Source organism: Rutidosis leptorrhynchoides, chromosome 7, assembly GCF_046630445.1.
Source record: "Rutidosis leptorrhynchoides isolate AG116_Rl617_1_P2 chromosome 7, CSIRO_AGI_Rlap_v1, whole genome shotgun sequence".
NCBI lineage: Eukaryota > Viridiplantae > Streptophyta > Magnoliopsida > Asterales > Asteraceae > Rutidosis > Rutidosis leptorrhynchoides.
In genome coordinates, this window is record NC_092339.1 from 53,030,181 (window position 1) to 53,054,551 (window position 24,371).

General features: G+C 33.8%; 1 protein-coding gene across 1 annotated transcript; it reads left to right on the plus strand.

The window, feature by feature from the left end:
* Positions 1 to 19,565: 19,565 nt before the first annotated feature.
* Positions 19,566 to 21,892, plus strand: LOC139859237 (uncharacterized). The gene is made up of 10 exons (XM_071848031.1): positions 19,566 to 19,721; positions 19,826 to 19,895; positions 20,073 to 20,102; positions 20,182 to 20,281; positions 20,392 to 20,519; positions 20,657 to 20,740; positions 21,023 to 21,032; positions 21,075 to 21,216; positions 21,447 to 21,643; positions 21,736 to 21,892. The coding sequence occupies exons 1-10, from the start codon at positions 19,566 to 19,568 to the stop codon at positions 21,890 to 21,892; spliced, it is 1,074 nt and encodes a 357-aa protein (XP_071704132.1).
* The last annotated feature ends 2,479 nt before the right edge of the window (positions 21,893 to 24,371 follow it).

Consider the following 24,371-nt stretch of genomic DNA (forward strand, 5'->3'; position numbering starts at 1 on the left):
CAGGTTTTAAATCATTAAGTTAGCATTTCATATAGATATAGAACATGTGTTTAGTTGATTTTAAAAGTCAAGTTAGAAGGATTAACTTTTGTTTGCGAACAAGTTTAGAATTAACTAAACTATGTTCTAGTGATTACAAGTTTAAACCTTCGAATAAGATAGCTTTATATGTATGAATCGAATGATGTTATGAACATCATTACTACCTTAAGTTCCTTGGATAAACCTACTGGAAAAGAGAAAAATGGATCTAGCTTCAATGGATCATTGGATGGCTCGAAGTTCTTGAAGCAGAATCATGACACGAAAACAAGTTCAAGTAAGATCATCACTTGAAATAAGATTGTTATAGTTATAGAAATTGAACCAAAGTTTGAATATGATTATTACCTTGTATTAGAATGATAACCTACTGTAAGAAACAAAGATTTCTTAAGGTTGGATGATCACCTTACAAGATTGGAAGTGAGCTAGCAAACTTGAAAGTATTCTTGATTTTATGAAACTAGAACTTTTGGAATTTATGAAGAACACTTAGAACTTGAAGATAGAACTTGAGAGAGATCAATTAGATGAAGAAAATTGAAGAATGAAAGTGTTTGTAGGTGTTTTTGGTCGTTGGTGTATGGATTAGATATAAAGGATATGTTATTTTGTTTTCATGTAAATAAGTCATGAATGATTACTCATATTTTTGTAATTTTATGAGATATTTCATGCTAGTTGCCAAATGATGGTTCCCACATGTGTTAGGTGACTCACATGGGCTGCTAAGAGCTGATCATTGGAGTGTATATACCAATAGTACATACATCTAAAAGCTGTGTATTGTACGAGTAAGAATACGGGTGCATACGAGTAGAATTGTTGATGAAACTGAACGAGGATGTAATTGTAAGCATTTTTGTTAAGTAGAAGTATTTTGATAAGTGTCTTGAAGTCTTTCAAAAGTGTATGAATACATATTAAAACACTACATGTATATACATTTTAACTGAGTCGTTAAGTCATCGTTAGTCGTTACATGTAAATGTTGTTTTGAAACCTTTAGGTTAACGATCTTGTTAAATGTTGTTAACCCAATGTTTATAATATCAAAAGAGATTTTAAATTATTATATTATCATGATATTATGATGTACAAATATCTCTTAATATGATATATATACATTAAATGTCGTTACAACGATAATCGTTACATATATGTCTCGTTTCAAAATCATTAAGTTAGTAGTCTTGTTTTTACATATGTAGTTCATTGTTAATATAATTAATGATATGTTTACTTATCATAATATCATGTTAACTATATATATAACCATATATATGTCATCATATAGTTTTTACAAGTTTTAACGTTCGTGAATCACCGGTCAACTTGGGTGGTCAATTGTCTATATGAAACCTATTTCAATTAATCAAGTGTTAACAAGCTTGATTGCTTAACATGTTGGAAACATTTAATCATGTAAATATCAATCTCAATTAATATATATAAACATGGAAAAGTTCGGGTCACTACAGTACCTACCCGTTAAATAAATTTCGTCCCGAAATTTTAAGCTGTTGAAGGTGTTGACGAATCTTCTGGAAATAGATGCGGGTATTTCTTCTTCATCTGATCTTCACGCTCCCAGGTGAACTCGGGTCCTCTACGAGCATTCCATCGAACCTTAACAATTGGTATCTTGTTTTGCTTAAGTCTTTTAACCTCACGATCCATTATTTCAACGGGTTCTTCGATGAATTGAAGTTTTTCGTTGATTTGGATTTCATCTAACGGAATAGTGAGATCTTCTTTAGCAAAACATTTCTTCAAATTCGAGACGTGGAAAGTGTTATGTACAGCCGCGAGTTGTTGAGGTAACTCAAGTCGGTAAGCTACTGGTCCAACACGATCAATAATCTTGAATGGTCCAATATACCTTGGATTTAATTTCCCTCGTTTACCAAATCGAACAACGCCTTTCCAAGGTGCAACTTTAAGCATGACCATCTCTCCAATTTCAAATTCTATATCTTTTCTTTTAATGTCAGCGTAGCTCTTTTGTCGACTTTGGGCGGTTTTCAACCGTTGTTGAATTTGGATGATCTTCTCGGTAGTTTCTTGTATAATCTCCGGACCCGTAATCTGTCTATCCCCCACTTCACTCCAACAAATCGGAGACCTGCACTTTCTACCATAAAGTGCTTCAAACGGCGCCATCTCAATGCTTGAATGGTAGCTGTTGTTGTAGGAAAATTCTGCTAACGGTAGATGTCGATCCCAACTGTTTCCGAAATCAATAACACATGCTCGTAGCATGTCTTCAAGCGTTTGTATCGTCCTTTCGCTCTGCCCATCAGTTTGTGGATGATAGGCAGTACTCATGTCTAGACGAGTTCCTAATGCTTGCTGTAATGTCTGCCAGAATCTTGAAATAAATCTGCCATCCCTATCAGAGATAATAGAGATTGGTATTCCATGTCTGGATATGACTTCCTTCAAATACAGTCGTGCTAACTTCTCCATCTTGTCATCTTCTCTTATTGGCAGGAAGTGTGCTGATTTGGTGAGACGATCAACTATTACCCAAATAGTATTAAAACCACTTGCAGTCCTTGGCAATTTAGTGATGAAATCCATGGTAATGTTTTCCCATTTCCATTCTGGGATTTCGGGTTGTTGAAGTAGACCTGATGGTTTCTGATGCTCAGCTTTGACCTTAGAACACGTCAAACATTCTCCTACGTATTTAGCAACATCGGCTTTCATACCCGGCCACCAAAAATGTTTCTTGAGATCCTTGTACATCTTTCCCGTTCCAGGATGTATTGAGTATCTGGTTTTATGAGCTTCTCTAAGTACCATTTCTCTCATATCTCCAAATTTTGGTACCCAAATCCTTTCAGCCCTATACCGGGTTCCGTCTTCCCGAATATTAAGATGCTTCTCCGATCCTTTGGGTATTTCATCCTTTAAATTTCCCTCTTTTAAAACTCCTTGTTGCGCCTCCTTTATTTGAATAGTAAGGTTATTATGAATCATTATATTCATAGATTTTACTCGAATGGGTTCTCTGTCCTTCCTGCTCAAGGCATCGGCTACCACATTTGCCTTCCCCGGGTGGTAACGAATCTCAAAGTCGTAATCATTCAATAATTCAATCCACCTACGCTGCCTCATATTCAGTTGTTTCTGATTAAATATGTGTTGAAGACTTTTGTGGTCGGTATATATAATACTTTTGACCCCATATAAGTAGTGCCTCCAAGTCTTTAATGCAAAAACAACCGCGCCTAATTCCAAATCATGCGTCGTATAATTTTGTTCGTGAATCTTCAATTGTCTAGACGCATAAGCAATCACCTTCGTTCGTTGCATTAATACACAACCGAGACCTTGCTTTGATGCATCACAATAAATCACAAAATCATCATTCCTTTCAGGCAATGACAATATAGGTGCCGTAGTTAGCTTTTTCTTCAATAACTGAAACGCTTTCTCTTGTTCATCATTCCATTCAAATTTCTTCCCTTTATGCGTTAATGCAGTCAAGGGTTTTGCTATTCTGGAAAAGTCTTGGATGAACCTTCTGTAGTAACCAGCTAGTCCTAAAAACTGGCGTATGTGTTTCGGAGTTTTCGGGGTTTCCCACTTTTCAACAGTTTCTATCTTTGCTGGATCCACCTTAATACCTTCTTTGTTCACTATGTGACCGAGGAATTGAACTTCTTCCAACCAAAATGCACACTTTGAAAACTTAGCGTACAATTCTTCCTTCCTCAATACTTCTAACACCTTTCTCAAATGTTCACCGTGTTCTTGGTCATTCTTTGAGTAAATAAGTATGTCATCAATGAAAACAATGACAAACTTGTCAAGGTATGGTCCACACACTCGGTTCATAAGGTCCATGAACACAGCTGGTGCATTAGTTAAACCAAACGGCATGACCATAAACTCGTAATGACCGTAACGTGTTCTGAAAGCAGTCTTTGGAATATCATCTTCTTTCACCCGCATTTGATGATACCCGGAACGTAAGTCAATCTTTGAATAAACAGACGAGCCTTGTAGTTGATCAAATAAGTCATCGATTCTCGGTAGTGGGTAGCGGTTCTTGATGGTAAGTTTGTTCAACTCTCGGTAGTCGATACACAACCTGAATGTACCATCTTTCTTCTTGACAAACAAAACAGGAGCTCCCCACGGTGATGTGCTTGGTCGAATGAAACCACGCTCTAAAAGTTCTTGTAATTGGCTTTGTAGTTCTTTCATCTCACTGGGTGCGAGTCTGTAAGGAGCACGAGCTATTGGTGCAGCTCCTGGTACAAGATCTATTTGAAATTCAACGGATCGATGTGGGGGTAATCCCGGTAATTCTTTCGGAAATACATCGGGAAATTCTTTTGCGACGGGAACATCATTGATGCTCTTTTCTTCAGTTTGTACTTTCTCGACGTGTGCTAGAATAGCATAGCAACCTTTTCTTATTAGTTTTTGTGCCTTCAAATTACTAATAAGATGTAGCTTCGTGTTGCCCTTTTCTCCGTACACCATTAAGGGTTTTCCTTTTTCTCGTATAATGCGAATTGCATTTTTGTAACAAACGATCTCCGCTTTCACTTCTTTCAACCAGTCCATACCGATTATCACATCAAAACTCCCTAACTCTACTGGTATCAAATCAATCTTAAATGTTTCGCTAACCAGTTTAATTTCTCGATTCCGACATATATTATCTGCTGAAATTAATTTACCATTTGCTAATTCGAGTAAAAATTTACTATCCAAAGGCGTCAATGGACAACTTAATTTAGCACAAAAATCTCTACTCATATAGCTTCTATCCGCACCCGAATCAAATAAAACGTAAGCAGATTTATTGTCAATAAGAAACGTACCCGTAACAAGCTCCGGGTCTTCCTGTGCCTCTGCCGCATTAATATTGAAAACTCTTCCACGGCCTTGTCCATTCGTGTTCTCCTGGTTCGGGCAATTTCTAATAATGTGGCCCGGTTTTCCACATTTATAACAAACTACATTGGCATAACTTGCTCCGACACTACTTGCTCCGCCATTACTCGTTCCGACACCATTTGTTCCTTTCGTTCTATTAACCCCTGGTCCGTAGATCTCACACTTCGCCGCGCTATGACCATTTCTTTTACACTTGTTGCAAAATTTGGTGCAGAACCCCGAGTGATTCTTTTCACACCTTTGGCATAGCTGCTTCTGATTGTTGTTGTTGTTGCGGTTATTATTGTTGTTGGGATGATTGTTGTAGTTGCTGTTGTTGTTGTTGTTGTTGTTGGGCCGTTTGTTGTAGTTGCGATTGATGTTGCGATTGTTGGGATAATTGTTGCGATTATTGTTGTAATTGCTGTTGTTGTTGTATTGGTGATTCTTATCACCGTTTTCCTCCCACTTTCTTTTGACTTGCTTCACATTGGCCTCTTCAGCAGTCTGTTCTTTAATTCTTTCTTCAATTTGGTTCACGAGTTTGTGAGCCATTCTACATGCCTGTTGTATGGAGGCAGGCTCGTGTGAACTTATATCTTCTTGGATTCTTTCCGGTAATCCTTTCACAAATGCGTCGATCTTCTCTTCCTCATCTTCGAATGCTCCCGGACACAATAGGCACAATTCTGTGAATCGTCTTTCGTACGTGGTAATATCAAATCCTTGGGTTCGTAACCCTCTAAGTTCTGTCTTGAGCTTATTGACCTCGGTTCTGGGACGGTACTTCTCGTTCATCAAGTGCTTGAATGCTGACCACGGTAGTGCGTACGCATCGTCTTGTCCCACTTGCTCTAGATAGGTATTCCACCATGTTAACGCAGAACCTGTGAAGGTATGCGTAGCGTACTTCACTTTGTCCTCTTCAGTACACTTACTTATGGCAAACACCGATTCGACCTTCTCGGTCCACCGTTTCAATCCGATCGGTCCTTCGGTTCCATCAAATTCCAAAGGTTTGCAGGCAGTGAATTCTTTGTAGGTGCATCCTACACGATTTCCTGTACTGCTAGATCCAAGGTTATTGTTGGTATGTAGCGCAGCCTGTACTGCGGCTATGTTTGAAGCTAGAAAAGTACGGAATTCCTCTTCATTCATATTCACGGTGTGTCGAGTAGTCGGTGCCATTTCCTTCAAAATAGTTAAATGGAACAAGTTAATCATACAGAATATTAAGAGTAGTTAATAGTATTTCGTAGCATAATATGAACTCATTTATAAAAGCTTTTTCTTCATATTAGCGTTTTATAAGTTTAAATTCGGGTAGTACCTACCCGTTAAGTTCATACTTAGTAGCTAATATACAATTCAACTACTACAATTCTATATGAAAAACTGATTATAATAATATTTCGCGTTCAAACTTTTATACAATATTTTACAAACTTACAATACCGCTTATTTTACATAAAGCATGAAATATAGCACACAATAACTTTGATACAAGATAGTTGTGAAGATAATTCTAGCTAGTACACAAGTCGTTCAGCAAAGGCAATAAAGACACGTAATTCATACGTCCAGAAACAAGTCATGCATTCTGGTTTTACTAGGACTACTTCCCATCCTTGGTCTTGTGCAACATAACCGTTATGGCCGTTGATAAGACAGCGTGTTGTAACGTCGTCAAAGGGACGAGGGTTACGTAATGTCCAACAGTCCCGTAATAATCTAAAAACCTCATTTCTTACCCCAATTACCGACTCCGTCACTTGTGGAAACGTTTTGTTTAATAGTTGTAGCCCGATGTTCTTGTTCTCACTTTGGTGAGAAGCGAACATTACTAATCCGTAAGCATAACATGCTTCTTTATGTTGCATGCTAGCCGCTTTTTCTAAATCACGAAGTCCAATATTCGGATATATTGAGTCAAAATAATTTCTTAACCCGTTGCGTAAAATAGCATTTGGGTTCCCCGCAATATATGCGTCAAAGTAAACACATCGTAACTTATGGGTTTCCCAATGTGATATCCCCCATCTTTCAAACGAAAGTCTCTTATAAACCAAGACATTCTTGGAACGTTCTTCGAATGTCTTACAAACTGATCTCGCCTTAAATAGTTGTGCCGAGGAATTCTGGCCGACTCTAGACAAGATTTCATCAATCATGTCTCCGGGTAGGTCTCTTAAAATATTGGGTTGTCTATCCATTTTGTGTTTTTAAACTGTAAAATAGACAAGAGTTAGATTCATAAAAAAATACTTATTAATACAAGCAATTTTTACATATATCATAAAGCATAAGAACACTATATTACATATATTACACCACACGAATACAACTATCTTATTCCGACTCGCTCGTTTCTTCTTCTTCGGTTTTGGTTCGTTTTGCCAAGTTTCTAGGGATATATGATGTTCCCCTAATACGAGCCGTCGTTGTCCACATTGGTTTAGAAAAACCTGGTGGTTTAGAGGTTCCCGGGTCATTGTTACAACTTAAGGACTTCGGGGGTTGACGATACATATAAAGTTCATCGGGGTTGGAATTAGATTTCTCTATTTTTATGCCCTTTCCCTTATTATTTTCTTTTGCCTTTTTAAATTCAGTTGGGGTAATTTCTATAACATCATCGGAATTCTCGTCGGAATCCGATTCATCGGAGAATTGGTAATCCTCCCAATATTTTGCTTCCTTGGCAGAAACACCATTGACCATAATTAACCTTGGTCGGTTGGTTGAGGATTTTCTTTTACTTAACCGTTTTATTATTTCCCCCACCGGTTCTATTTCTTCATCCGGTTCCGATTCTTCTTCCGGTTCCGATTCTTCTTCCGGTTCCGACTCTTCTTCCGGTTCCTCTTCGGGAACTTGTGAATCAGTCCACGAATCATTCCAATTTACATTTGACTCTTCATTATTATTAGGTGAGTCAATGGGACTTGTTCTAGAGGTAGACATCTATCACATAATATCAAACGCGTTAAGAGATTAATATATCACATAATATTCACATGTTAAAAATATATAGTTTCCAACAAAATTTGTTAAGCAATCATTTTTCAAGTAAACAAGGTCGAAGTCCAGACTCACTAATGCATCCTAACAAACTCGATAAGACACACTAATGCAAAATTCTGGTTCTCTAAGACCAACGCTCGGATACCAACTGAAATGTCCCGTTCTTATTGATTAAAAACGTTCCATATTAATTGATTTCGTTGCTAGGTTTTGACCTCTATATGAGACGTTTTTCAAAGACTGCATTCATTTTTAAAACAAACCATAACCTTTATTTCATAAATAAAGGTTTAAAAAGCTTTACGTAGATTATCAAATAATGATAATCTAAAATATCCTGTTAACACACGACCATTACATAATGGTTTACAATACAAATATGTTACATCGAAATCAGTTTCTTGAATGCAGTTTTTACACAATATCATACAAACATGGACTCCAAATCTTGTCCTTATTTTAGTATGCAACAGTGGAAGCTCTTAATATTCACCTGAGAATAAACATGCTTTAAACGTCAACAAAAATGTTGGTGAGTTATAGGTTTAACCTATATATATCAAATCGTAACAATAGACCACAAGATTTCATATTTCAATACACATCCCATACATAGAGATAAAAATCATTCATATGGTGAACACCTGGTAACCGACATTAACAAGATGCATATATAAGAATATCCCCATCATTCCGGGACACCCTTCGGATATGATATAAATTTCGAAGTACTAAAGCATCCGGTACTTTGGATGGGGTTTGTTAGGCCCAATAGATCTATCTTTAGGATTCGCGTCAATTAGGGTGTCTGTTCCCTAATTCTTAGATTACCAGACTTAATAAAAATGGGCATATTCGATTTCGATAATTCAACCATAGAATGTAGTTTCACGTACTTGTGTCTATTTTGTAAATCATTTATAAAACATGCATGTATTCTCATCCCAAAAATATTAGATTTTAAAAGTGGGACTATAACTCACTTTCACAGATTTTTACTTCGTCGGGAAGTAAGACTTGGCCACTGGTTGATTCACGAACCTATAACAATATATACATATATATCAAAGTATGTTCAAAATATAATTACAACACTTTTAATATATTTTGATGTTTTAAGTTTATTAAGTCAGCTGTCCTCGTTAGTAACCTACAACTAGTTGTCCACAGTTAGATGTACAGAAATAAATCGATAAATATTATCTTGAATCAATCCACGACCCAGTGTATACGTATCTCAGTATTGATCACAACTCAAACTATATATATTTTGGAATCAACCTCAACCCTGTATAGCTAACTCCAACATTCACATATAGAGTGTCTATGGTTGTTCCGAAATATATATAGATGTGTCGACATGATAGGTCGAAACATTGTATACGTGTCTATGGTATCTCAAGATTACATAATATACAATACAAGTTGATTAAGTTATGGTTGGAATAGATTTGTTACCAATTTTCACGTAGCTAAAATGAGAAAAATTATCCAATCTTGTTTTACCCATAACTTCTTCATTTTAAATCCGTTTTGAGTGAATCAAATTGCTATGGTTTCATATTGAACTCTATTTTATGAATCTAAACAGAAAAGTATAGGTTTATAGTCGTAAAAATAAGTTACATGTCGTTTTTATAAAGGTAGTCATTTCAGTCGAAAGAACGACGTCTAGATGACCATTTTAGAAAACATACTTCCACTTTGAATTTAACCATAATTTTTGGATATAGTTTCATGTTCATAATAAAAATCATTTTCTCTGAATAACAACTTTTAAATCAAAGTTTATCATAGTTTTTAATTAACTAACCCAAAACAGCCCGCGGTGTTACTACGACGGCGTAAATCCGGTTTTACGGTGTTTTTCGCGTTTCCAGGTTTTAAATCATTAAGTTAGCATATCATATAGATATAGAACATGTGTTTAGTTGATTTTAAAAGTCAAGTTAGAAGGATTAACTTTTGTTTGCGAACAAGTTTAGAATTAACTAAACTATGTTCTAGTGATTACAAGTTTAAACCTTCGAATAAGATAGCTTTATATGTATGAATCGAATGATGTTATGAACATCATTACTACCTTAAGTTCCTTGGATAAACCTACTGGAAAAGAGAAAAATGGATCTAGCTTTAATGGATCATTGGATGGCTCGAAGTTCTTGAAGCAGAATCATGACACGAAAACAAGTTCAAGTAAGATCATCACTTGAAATAAGATTGTTATAGTTATAGAAATTGAACCAAAGTTTGAATATGATTATTACCTTGTATTAGAATGATAACCTACTGTAAGAAACAAAGATTTCTTAAGGTTGGATGATCACCTTACAAGATTGGAAGTGAGCTAGCAAACTTGAAAGTATTCTTGATTTTATGAAACTAGAACTTTTGGAATTTATGAAGAACACTTAGAACTTGAAGATAGAACTTGAGAGAGATCAATTAGATGAAGAAAATTGAAGAATGAAAGTGTTTGTAGGTGTTTTTGGTCGTTGGTGTATGGATTAGATATAAAGGATATGTTATTTTGTTTTCATGTAAATAAGTCATGAATGATTACTCATATTTTTGTAATTTTATGAGATATTTCATGCTAGTTGCCAAATGATGGTTCCCACATGTGTTAGGTGACTCACATGGGCTGCTAAGAGCTGATCATTGGAGTGTATATACCAATAGTACATACATCTAAAAGCTGTGTATTGTACGAGTAAGAATACGGGTGCATACGAGTAGAATTGTTGATGAAACTGAACGAGGATGTAATTGTAAGCATTTTTGTTAAGTAGAAGTATTTTGATAAGTGTCTTGAAGTCTTTCAAAAGTGTATGAATACATATTAAAACACTACATGTATATACATTTTAACTGAGTCGTTAAGTCATCGTTAGTCGTTACATGTAAATGTTGTTTTGAAACCTTTAGGTTAACGATCTTGTTAAATGTTGTTAACCCAATGTTTATAATATCAAAAGAGATTTTAAATTATTATATTATCATGATATTATGATGTACGAATATCTCTTAATATGATATATATACATTAAATGTCGTTACAACGATAATCGTTACATATATGTCTCGTTTCAAAATCATTAAGTTAGTAGTCTTGTTTTTACATATGTAGTTCATTGTTAATATAATTAATGATATGTTTACTTATCATAATATCATGTTAACTATATATATAACCATATATATGTCATCATATAGTTTTTACAAGTTTTAACGTTCGTGAATCACCGGTCAACTTGGGTGGTCAATTGTCTATATGAAACCTATTTCAATTAATCAAGTGTTAACAAGTTTGATTGCTTAACATGTTGGAAACATTTAATCATGTAAATATCAATCTCAATTAATATATATAAACATGGAAAAGTTCGGGTCACTACATGATATCCCCCATCTTTCGAACGAAATCCTTTTATAAACCAAGGCATTCTTGGAACGTTCTTCGAATGTCTTACAAACTGATCTCGCCTTAAATAGTTGTGCCGAAGAATTCTGACCGACTCTAGACAAGATTTCATCAATCATGTCTCCGGGTAGGTCTCTTAAAATATTGGGTTGTCTATCCATTTTGTGTTTTTATACTGTAAAATAGACAAGAGTTAGATTCATAAAAAAAAATACTTATTAATACAAGCAATTTTTACATATATCATAAAGCATAAGCACACTATATTACATATATTACACCACACGAATACAACTATCTTATTCCGACTCGCTTGTTTCTTCTTCTTCGGTTTTGGTTTGTTTTGCCAAGTTTCTAGGGATATATGATGTTCCCCTAATACGAGCCGTCGTTTTCCACATTGGTTTAGAAAAACCTGGTGGTTTAGAGGTTCCCGGGTCATTGTTACAACTTAAGGACTTCGGGGGTTGACGATACATATAAAGTTCATCGGGGTTGGAATTAGATTTCTCTATTTTTATGCCCTTTCCCTTATTATTTTCTTTTGCCTTTTTAAATTCAGTTGGGGTAATTTCTATAACATCATCAGAATTCTCGTCAGAATCCGATTCATCAGAGAATTGGTAATCCTCCCAATATTTTGCTTCCTTAGCGGAAACACCATTGACCATAATTAACCTTGGTCGGTTGGTTAAGGATTTTCTTTTACTTAACCGTTTTATTATTTCCCCCACCGGTTCTATTTCTTCATCCGGTTCCGATTCTTCTTCCGGTTCCGATTCTTCTTCTGGTTCTGACTCTTCTTCCGGTTCCTCTTCGGGAACTTGTGAATCAGTCCACGAATCATTCCAATTTACATTTGACTCTTCATTATTATTAGGTGAGTCAATGGGACTTGTTCTAGAGGTAGACATCTATCACATAATATCAAACGCGTTAAGAGATTAATATATCACATAATATTCACATGTTAAAATATGTAGTTTCCAACAAAATTTGTTAAGCAATCATTTTCAAGTAAACACGGTCGAAGTCCAGACTCACTAATGCATCCTAACAAACTCGATAAGACACACTAATGCAAAATTCTGGTTCTCTAAGACCAACGCTCGGATACCAACTGAAATGTCCCGTTCTTATTGATTAAAAACGTTCCATATTAATTGATTTCGTTGCGAGGTTTTGACCTCTATATGAGACGTTTTTCAAAGATTGCATTCATTTTAAAACAAACCATAACCTTTATTTCATCAATAAAGGTTTAAAAAGCTTTACGTAGATTATCAAATAATGATAATCTAAAATATCCTGTTTACACACGACCATTACATAATGGTTTACAATACAAATATGTTACAACAAAATAAGTTTCTTGAATGCAGTTTTTACACAATATCATACAAGCATGGACTCCAAATCTCGTCCTTATTTAAGTATGCGACAGCGGAAGCTCTTAATAATCACCTGAGAATAAACATGCTTAAAACGTCAACAAAAATGTTGGTGAGTTATAGGTTTAACCTATATATATCAAATCATAATAATAGACCACAAGATTTCATATTTCAATACACATCCCATACATAGAGATAAAAATTATTCATATGGTGAACACCTGGTAACCGACATTAACAAGATGCATATATAAGAATATCCCCATCATTCCGGGACACCCTTCGGATATGATATAAATTTCGAAGTACTAAAGCATCCGGTACTTTGGATGGGGTTTGTTAGGCCCAATAGATCTATCTTTAGGATTCGCGTCAATTAGGGTGTCTGTTCCCTAATTCTTAGATTACCAGACTTAATAAAAAGGGGCATATTCGATTTCGATAATTCAACCATAGAATGTAGTTTCACGTACTTGTGTCTATTTTGTAAATCATTTATAAACCTGCATGTATCCTCATCCCAAAAATATTAGATTTTAAAAGTGGGACTATAACTCACTTTCACAGATTTTTACTTCGTCGAGAAGTAAGACTTGGCCACTGGTTGATTCACGAACCTATAACAATATATACATATATATCAAAGTATGTTCAAAATATATTTACAACACTTTTAATATATTTTGATGTTTTAAGTTTATTAAGTCAGCTGTCCTCGTTAGTAACCTACAACTAGTTGTCCACAGTTAGATGTACAGAAATAAATCGATAAATATTATCTTGAATCAATCCATGACCCAGTGTATACGTATCTCAGTATTGATCACAACTCAAACTATATATATTTTGGAATCAACCTCAACCCTGTATAGCTAACTCCAACATTCACATATAGAGTGTCTATGGTTGTTCCGAAATATATATAGATGTGTCGACATGATAGGTCGAAACATTGTATACGTGTCTATGGTATCTCAAGATTACATAATATACAATACAAGTTGATTAAGTTATGGTTGGAATAGATTTTTTACCAATTTTCACGTAGCTAAAATGAGAAAAATTATCCAATCTTGTTTTACCCATAACTTCTTCATTTTAAATCCGTTTTGAGTGAATCAAATTGCTATGATTTCATATTGAACTATATTTTATGAATCTAAACAGAAAAAGTATAGGTTTATAGTCAGAAAAATAAGTTACAAGTTATTTTTGTAAAGGTAGTCATTTCAGTCGAAAGAACGACGTCTAGATGACCATTTTAGAAAATATACTTCCACTTTGAGTTTAACCATAATTTTTGGATATAGTTTCATGTTCATAATAAAAATAATTTTCTCAGAATAACAACTTTTAAATCAAAATTTATCATAGTTTTTAATTAACTAACCCAAAACAGCCCGCGGTGTTACTACGACGGCGTAAATCCGGTTTTACGGTGTTTTTCGTGTTTCCAGGTTTTAAATCATTAAGTTAGCATATCATATAGATATAGAACATGTGTTTAGTTAATTTTAAAAGTCAAGTTAGAAGGATTAACTTTTGTTTGCGAACAAGTTTAGAATTAACTAAACTATGTTCTAGTGATTACGAGTTTAAACCTTCGAATAAGATAGTTTTATATATATGAATCGAATGATGTTATGAATATCATTACTACCTCAAGTTTAGTAGGGAAACCTACTGGAAGTGACAAGAAATGATCTAGCTTCAAAGGATCTTGGATGGCTTGAAAGTTCTTGAAGTAGGATCATGACACAAAAACAAGTGCAAGTAAGATTTTTACTCGAATTAAGATAGTTTATAGTTATAGAAATTGAATCAAAGTTTGAATATGAATATTACCTTGAATAAGAAAGATAACCTACTGTATATAACAAAGGTTTCTTGATCTTAGATGATTACTTGGAATGGATTAGAAAGCTTGGAAGTAAATTAGTAAACTTGAAGGGATTTTTGAAGTGTTCTTGAAGTGTTCTTCCTATGATTATTATAGCTTGATTATTGAAGTGATTTTTGATGAAAATGATGATTAACTACTGAAAAAATACGTTCATAATAGTGTGTGTGTGTGTTGAGAGAGAATTAGGAAGAGAATTAGAAGTGAAATGGAGTGAATGATGAGTGATAATTGGTGAGTGGTGAGTGGGGTTAAAAGGAGTTCTAGTTAGTTGACTAGCTCATGGTAGAATTTAAAATTGATTAGTCATACATGACATAATCAAGAGTGGAATCCCATGCTAGTTCCTATTGGTATATACCCATAGTAAGTATGTTTTGAAGCTGTGTATAATACGGGTAAGAATACGACTAGAATTCTTGATGAAAGAAAAGAATGGGAAAGTAACTGTAACCATTTTCGTTAAGTATGAGTGTTTTGATATATGTCTTGAAGTCTTCCAAAAGTATTTTAATACATCTAAATACACTACATGTATATACATTTTAACTGAGTCGTTAAGTCATCGTTAGTCGTTACATGTAAGTGTTGTTTTGAAACCTTTAAGTTAACGATCTCAATTAATGTTGTTAACCCATTGTTTATTATATCTAATGAGATGTTAAATTATTATATTATCATGATATTATGATATATTAATATATCTTAATATGATATATATACATTTAAATGTCGTTACAACGATAATCGTTACATATATGTCTCGTTTCAAAATCCTTAAGTTAGTAGTCTTGTTTATATGTATATAACTCATTGTTAATATACTTATGGAGATACTTACTTATCATAATCTCATGTTAACCATATGTATATCCATATATATATCGTCATGTCGTTTTTACAAGTTTTAACGTTCGTGAATCGCCGGTCAACTTGGGTGGTCAATTGTCTATATGAAACATATTTCAATTAATCAAGTCTTAACAAGTTTGATTGCTTAACATGTTGGAAACATTTAATCATGTAAATATCAATCTCAATTAATATATATAAACATGGAAAAGTTCGGGTCACTACAATATGCATCCAACCGATGAGACTACCTTGATACCTGGAAAGCATGTGCTTCCGTGCTATATGAAGGTGTCTATAAACTATGTTTTGCCTCAATTTGAATCTACGAAGCTTCCAATACCAGATAAAAATCTTGAGTATAATACACTAAAAGAGGCTATTGGGACTATGATACAATGGCCTCTCTTGAAACTTCGTCCTTCAGATAAAAACAAGGTACATGTATAATTACTTACATAATTTCTTGTATGGGTAAACTGCATTTAAGTGTTATATTTAATTTTGCCTCGATTGTTATCAGGAGAGTGCAATGAAATCAAAGAGGGTAGGATTACAAAATAGAATAGATAAAAGCAATGTGTCTATTGGTACTGGTAGTAAGCAGGTATATATATGCTCATCAAATTTGAGTTACATCAACATACGTATATACGTAATATAATTTAAGTTATCTGATGTGGTGTTGTAGGTGAATCCACGTAACAAAGGAGATTCAGGAATGCAACCAAAAAAGAGAGAACAATTGTATAGTAAGCTGCTTTCAATGGAACATCTCCTACCTAAGAGATCATGTGTACAAGCTGCGTATACTAGATGGATGAGTCGAGAAGATCCTACCACTGGTTTCACTCTTAATGCAAATCCAGGAGTTTTTGGCGTACCCGATGAGTGCTTAAGTACGATTGGTGTTGATGACATTATCACACTTTGGACAAGGGGTTGCCTGGACTGCAACATCATTTTTTCCTTCATGCTGTAAGTGCATTTAACAATTCATATGCACGTTTGACTATGTTTTGAGCTGACATGTTATTCTTTTTAATTTTTTTCCGCATATTAGGGGTCTACACAAGTTTATGAAAGTAGCTTTTACCGAACTATATGGGTTAATGAACCCTTATTATCTATGTGGATCATTTATCACCTCGGACAAAAATTTTGTAATAAAGTACTTGAGGACCGCCTTCAACTCTACTCAACAGTCTTTCTTCGCACCATATAATCAGAAGTATGTAATCATTCCTTATATATTATTGCTTACAAAAATTTTATCGTCTAACGAGTGTATTTTAATTTTCCAGTGGCCATTGGGTGTTGGTTTTTATATCTCACACTGAGTACAAAGGAATCATACTTGATTCAGTAAATAGGAATCAAAAGAAGACGAAAGATGATTATCTGATCACAGACTGCATAACACAGTAAGAATTATTTCTAAATTAATAATAGTTGTTAATTTAAATCTTGATTACATTTACATTATGTCACATTAGACAATATCATTTGGTCTTTTATTTGTCTAATTTTGAATAGGGCTTGGGGTCCTTTGCGATGGAATGTAGTTAAGGTTAGTCATCCTAGCTGTCTACAAACAGTCCTCCAAGTTGTTCATCCATGTTTTCATGTTCATGCGTTAATGTTACGTGTTACATGTTAAATTAATACATGTGTATAAACGTGTGGTTATAATGCAGTGCAATCAAGAACCCGGCAGTTGGGAGTGTGGATATTATGTGCTCACTTGGATGCATTCGATCGTACATAGTCGTATAAAAAAGGAAGTTATTAATATTGACGAAGTAAGTATTTTAAGTTATGAATGATTAAATTTTATCTTTAGGTATATGTTACAAAAAGCTTATATTTTATATGTATATATGTATATATGTATATGTATATACATATTTAAAATTTACAGCTTTCATGGGATGAACGTTGTTTATCTACAATCGATCTCGACAATATTATGGAAAAATGGCATTTGTGGTCTCCTTTTTGATGTCTGGTATGTGTAACCTTTATGTGATCTGATATTGCGTGTCAACGGTCTTGGAGATTTGGTATTATTGTTAAAGTCCATATATTCATGCATGTTCAAAATACTTTTCTTTCAAAACAGGTAAAGCAAATCAAGGGATTTTTTGAAGAGCAGGTGGATTTTTTGAGCTGCAGGATGCTTTGCTTTGAAATGGAGTAGTAGACAGTTTTTTTCATTTGTAATACCTAGATGATCTAGATTTATGACTTTTTTCATTTGTAAATGTTATGAAGATAATTTATATGTATATTTGGGTTTTCTTTATTAATAAAATTAATTATTGTTTTATTCTTGTTGATCTATTACATTTATCAGTATTACCAGTTCTGCAATTCAACACGTCTACTAGCACAACCAATTCAACACGTCTAATTGCTTTTTAAATTTATGTTATAATACAACACGTCTATTTGCAGAAGTCTGTTATATTTGGTGGCAATTTGAAATATTTAATTTTTAAATTTTTAAAAATTTTAAATATTTTAAAAATTTTGGCGGGTTTAAAAAAATATCCCGGAACACGTCTAATTGCAAATAGATGAACACGACTAACTGCAACTACAAGAACACGTCTAATTGCAACTACATGAACACGTCTTATTGCATCTAGATGAACACGTCTAATAGTGACTAACGGAATATACAGAACACATCTAATAGTAACTAACGGAACACGTTTAATTGCAACTAACGGAACAAGTCTAAATGAAACTAACGGGACACGTCTAATTGAAGATAACGGAACATGTCTAAAAGACATAAACGGAACACCCTAATCTAACGATTTTACAACACGTCTAATTACTAGTTTTTAGAGCGGTTCTTTGAACCGCACTATATGAGTACACTCATTTGGAGCCCTCACATGTAGACGTGTTGCGGAACACGTCTAAAAACCTTTTTCCACACGTCTAAAAGAGCCGGAAAGTAGTAGTGTTTGTTTTTTTTCTTTTTTTTTCAAAAAAAAAAGCAAAACCGAAGTTTGAAACTTCGGTTTTGCTTTTATTTTTTTTCTTTTTTCTTTTTTTTTTGTAAAATCCTATGCCCATATAATTAATGGGGATGCTAATAATAGGATAACATTGATTTAGATTTTTGGCTCAAGTTAGAAAATTAGAAGATATTTGAAATTTTGAAGAAGATAAATACAATTGGCAGTTGACGATAATATTAAATACTATGAAATTTGAAAGATGTTAAATTGATACTCACATCTTGAGAAAATTAATAATACGCTAAGTTTCAAGATTCAGGTGATGGTTGGTTAACTCCACTAAGATATTAAAGTGAATTGTTGAGTAATATATTGGGAAAGTAAATGAAAGTAAACGTGCAGCTGCAAAATAGAAGTCAATCTGATACAACTATGGATGAATGAAAAGTCTAATTCGCTATATATGTTTTAAATTTTATATCTATATTTATATTTAAAAATTTAATTAATATTTAATTTATTAATATAAAATTTAATATATATATATATATATATATATATATATATATATATATATATATATATATATATATATATATATATATATATTCATATGGCCTATGTGTCATCACCTCATTCAATTGAGCCCCACTTGGGAAATAATCTCTACTCACAATAAACCTATACATGTACAAGATTTGTTCCTATAATTTTTTACCTCACAAACTACCTATACATATATATACATACACTACATCATCTTATTAAATATAAAAGAAATCAGTTTGAATTCAAAAATTTCTTTCTTCCCACAAAAAATTTAGACTATATTTCAAATTATTACAACTTTCAATGCAAAACACACATACCAAGAATTCCATCTTACCATATTGTTTAATCTATACACCATTTCAACATTTACACATAAAAATTCTCTCTCCAGCTTCAACTCTTCCAGGTTGGTGTTTTTCTTTTCTTCTGCACATTCGTAATTTTTAAAGATAACGATTGTTTGTTTTCTCAAATTAGCTTTCTCTTAATTGTAGGTTTAAACCATGTCTCGATCAAAAAAGATCGTATCTGTAGCATCTATTGACGACCGCCAAGTTAATTTTCAAATCAAAGTTAAAGTGGTTCGACTGATTCAAAAGCTTGGTCATGGATTTGACACGGGAAAGCCCACTCTGGAGCTCATAGTGTGTGATGATATGGTTTGTGTTCCCTTACTTTGTTTAGTATAAATCCCTAATTTTTTTAATTTTTTGAAAATATATTTTGATATATTTGTTTGTTACATTTTTTGTGTTCATAAAAGGGCCATAAAATTGTAGTCAACATCCGTAACGCCCTGAAGTCGAATTTTGATGAACTCATCAAAGAATGGGGCAATTATTTTATTAGTTGTCCTGTTGTAATTGATAGTCCCCTTTGTTACCAGTCCAAACATGTGAAACATGAGTACAAACTCATGTTTACTAAAAAAACCTGTGTTGTTTAAATTCCTACTAACGAATGGAGTGGGAGTAATGGCTTCACGTTCATTTCTTTTCCGCATTTGATAGATAATGAGCTTGGAGTTGGAGTATCTGCAGGTAATTTATTGTTTATGATACACTTTTTTTAAAGAGTGAAACTATATATTTCTTTAAGTTACATCATGTATATGTGCAGATGTTATTGGACGTGTATCTTCCTATGGTCCAGTACTTGATTTCAAAAACACTGGTGAACTAAAGAACGAATACATCAATCTTCAACTCAGGGATTTAGAGTAATATTCTAACACCTTTTAATTTAAATTAAAAGTATATGTCTTTAATTTCAGTTATTCTTATTATTCTAAGACATTTATATCAGTTTTTTTAAATTGTTGATTAATAGTGGATTGGAAGTGGATGCAACTCTTTGGGGAAAATTTGCCATTGATTTCGACGATCATATCAACAATTTGTCTGATGATTCTTCTGTGATCTTGATCATTCAATTTGCAGTGACCAAACCTCATAACAGTTTGTACTATTTCATCCAACAAACCTTAATTGTTTTATACATGAAATTCAACATCTTATTTGCAATTGTTTGATTATGATCTTTGTGTAATTTTAATGATTTTTGTCCAATCTCTTTTGTTTTTTTAATGGTGCAGAGAGCTGTCCGTATCTACCGACTGGACTTACTCTAATGTATTCATTCACAACAATCAACCGCAGATCGTTGAATTTCGATAGCGGTACATTGATTTATGAAAATATTTGTATACTTGGTCCTCAAATAATTCTGTTAAGCCATATATTATTGATAAAATAAGTACTACCTTTAGTTGATTATTTTTGACTTTTAATAGATGCTTTTCCTATTTCCTAATAAATGAGTAAATGTATAAATTTCTCATTTAATCAATACATTCTTCAACAACCATCATTTTCTATTAAATGTATCCAATCATGTTGAATGTAGTCAACAACTTAATACAATCATTGTGACATAAATACATCATTTATTGCATTTATAGTTATTGTCATGTACTTTATCTAACTAACTTCCTTATGTTGTGTATATCATAGCCTCAATGATATCCATTCTGCTGACAATTCGATTGGTTCCTTAGCTCCTTCTTTGTCACAAATCACACCTCCTGATCGTAATCCGAAATCTTGGTTTAAAGATGCAAAACATCTTGGTTTAAATCAGTTAAACCCTACCATGGTAATTATTTAACTCATATATTAAAATAGAATGTGTACTTATTTTCATGCTATGCTATTTCTCCCATATATAATGATAAGTTTCTTACAATTATAGAATATTTGAGGGTAGTCATATTATACTTCATCTTTACTGCATACTATATTTTAGTTTTTTTTATTTGATTTTTTCATCTAATATAAGTGCACATCTTATGCCAACATTAAACTGTGTAAATAAAAAACTTTCAGAAAGGTAACTACATTGATGAAGCCACAATCAACACCATTCTTCCAGACGATCTTTGGTATTACATTGCCTGCAAGAAGTGTAATAAGAGTGCAAAACCTGTTACCCCGAACTATGATCTTACTTTGGACATTGATCAGCTTTTAGCTTTGGAACGCAAGTGTTTCGATTGTAGAGATAAGGCGGATCCTATAATCAGGTCAAACACAAATAACAATTAAACTTATGCTAACAGATTTATTTGTGGTTTTACTAAAACTTTAATTTAATAAATGTTTTTATACATAATAGGTTTAAAGTTCCAATCCTTGTAGAAAATCCATCTAGCACAACCTCTTTTACACTTTTTGAAACGGTTTTGAAGAAGTTCGTTACCAATACAGCATATCAGTTAATGAAGGAGTTGTCTGAAGATGATGATTATCCTAAAGAGTTGAAGCTTTGTTAGATAAGACCCTTCTTTTTAAGATAGAAGTCAATTGTAACACCTTAGGCAAATCCCACATCGCCCATGGACATGAGTGATCATGGGATTATAAGGTAATACTCACGCTTAAATGACACAACGCATTTTGGGACCACAGGCAGAGAGGATGTGCGAGTACGTTGTGGTTAAGCGTGCTCGGGCGAGTGCACTACCAGGATGGGTGACCTCCTGGGAAAGTGCTTTCCGTGTGTGGTCGTCAAGAAAAAGTCGTGCGCCTGCGGGCAAAGCGGACAATATTGTGGTCATGTTAAGCTGGGGTGTTACAGAATGGTATCAGAGCTGGTTTAAGCTGTTTAACCGGCTTAATCGTAGAGGGGGTTCTCACAGTGTTACTTGTGATGAAGCATTGGCTCTTACTCCTTGTGGTCCGATTATGGTTGGCTTTGTTGAGAGGCAGGGCCGTAAAATCAGTGTCTGAGGTACGCTCAGTGGTCACCAAGCGGTTAGCTGGGAAGGCACTGAGTGGGATGCGTCCCCACTGTTATTACAGAATGGTATCAGAGCCACTCATGTGCCTTTGGGGGTGGTGGGGCAAACCTCATCGAGGACGATGAGTCCCTAAGGGGGGTGAATGTAACACCTTAGGCAAATCCCACATCGCCCATGGACATGAGTGATCATGGGATTATAAGGTAATACTCACGCTTAAATGACACAACGCATTTTAGGACCACATGCAGAGAGGATGTGCGAGTACGTTGTGGTTAAGCGTGCTCGGGCGAGAGCACTACCAGGATGGGTGACCTCCTGGGAAAGTGCTTCTCGTGTGTGGTCGCCAAGAAAAAGCCGTGCACCTGCGGGCAAAGCAGACAATATTGTGTTCATGTTAAGCTGGGGTGTTACATCAATAATTATAACAACGACCGGGGTATTCGCAATTACACCGTCAAAGATGCTACCGATGACCCTGAGTATTTAGAACTCTTTGAAACTTTCAAGGTAACATTTTATACTTTAACTTTGTTTTCCATTTATATTTATAGTATATATAGTATTGATATTCTATTTATTATGCTAATATTTTGTTATTCTATCATTAATATGAATTAGGTTGGTCATCCATTTTAATTTGAAGATGTTGATTTCGAACCATCATCCTCGATACAGGCTTCTTCAGTTCATGTATGGTCCACTACTTATTTTTGATTAGCTTCATTATACGTTAACATTATTAAACTAATTAATTTCTACATTGTAGTGTGCTTCTAATGGTTCTGCTGTTGGTAGTCGGACCAAAGATCTGAGTGACGAAACGTGTATGAGCCCGCCACTTAAAAAAAATCAAACAAGAACTGTTAACAACTCCTGCATCTGTGAAGTCTTCAATTTCCAAGGTAAAATGTTCCGATGATTCTGACAAACAACCCTAAACCCCAATAACATTAAAACTATCGTAGAATGTTAACTTTGAATATTTAATTTCTGGAGCCGATCATCAACGGCATGTAATATGTACTACTATTATTTTGATTTGGGTACTCTTTTCTGGATGTTGCCCATATTTTTGAACCCTGTAACTTCTAGCATCACATCCAAAATAATTTATTGTACTTTCGTTGTACAATATTTTGTTTTTTAACGTAAACCTTTTATGTGACTTCCCATTATCAGTTTGCTAACATTTTATCATATGTGGTTGTTAATATATGCATTTTAAAGAGTGAATTGTCAATAATTTACTCTTCAATTCAGAACATCTTTTTATGTTGTTTTTCATGAACTCCTTTAATTAGTGGTTAAACATTTCATCATTTAATCTTAAATAGTATTCAAACATTTTATCATAATTAGTTGCTGATAATGTTGAACAACCATAATAAGTAGTTAAACATTTGACAAAAAAGAACTCTTCAATTTGATTACATCTTTTTTAAATAAGTATTGGTTATCCTTTTGTTGTTATTATTTTCCAAGGTTACCTTTTAATTAATTTAAACAAATACACCCCTCCCACCCGCGTGTTTCTCCCATTAATTTTGATTAGACTGCAAAGAAGTTACCCACCGATTTAGTTTCTCCCAGCTCACACTTCATCTATATAGTGGTCAGTCAACAAATTGTACAGTGTACTTCTGATCAACCTCCTTCTTCTCCACAAACACCAATCAAGTACCCAAATTTACACAAAAACATTTAGTAAAACCAAACCAACATGTCAAACATTGTTCAAGCTCTTCCAAACGACATGCTTGTGGAGATATTATCTCGAATTGGGCGAGATTCTCTTCAACAATTGTGCCAAACAAAGACTGTTTGCAAAGCTTTTTTACATTTATTCACTGATGGTTTGGTTTATAAAAGACTTTGCTTAGATACATTTCCTATTTTGTATTTTGGAAACCCTAAATTAAAAAATTTGTATAATCGTTGTTTTTTATATGGAAACCCTAATATGATTTTCCGATGGGGTTTAATTTGTCATTTTAATTATGAACATACC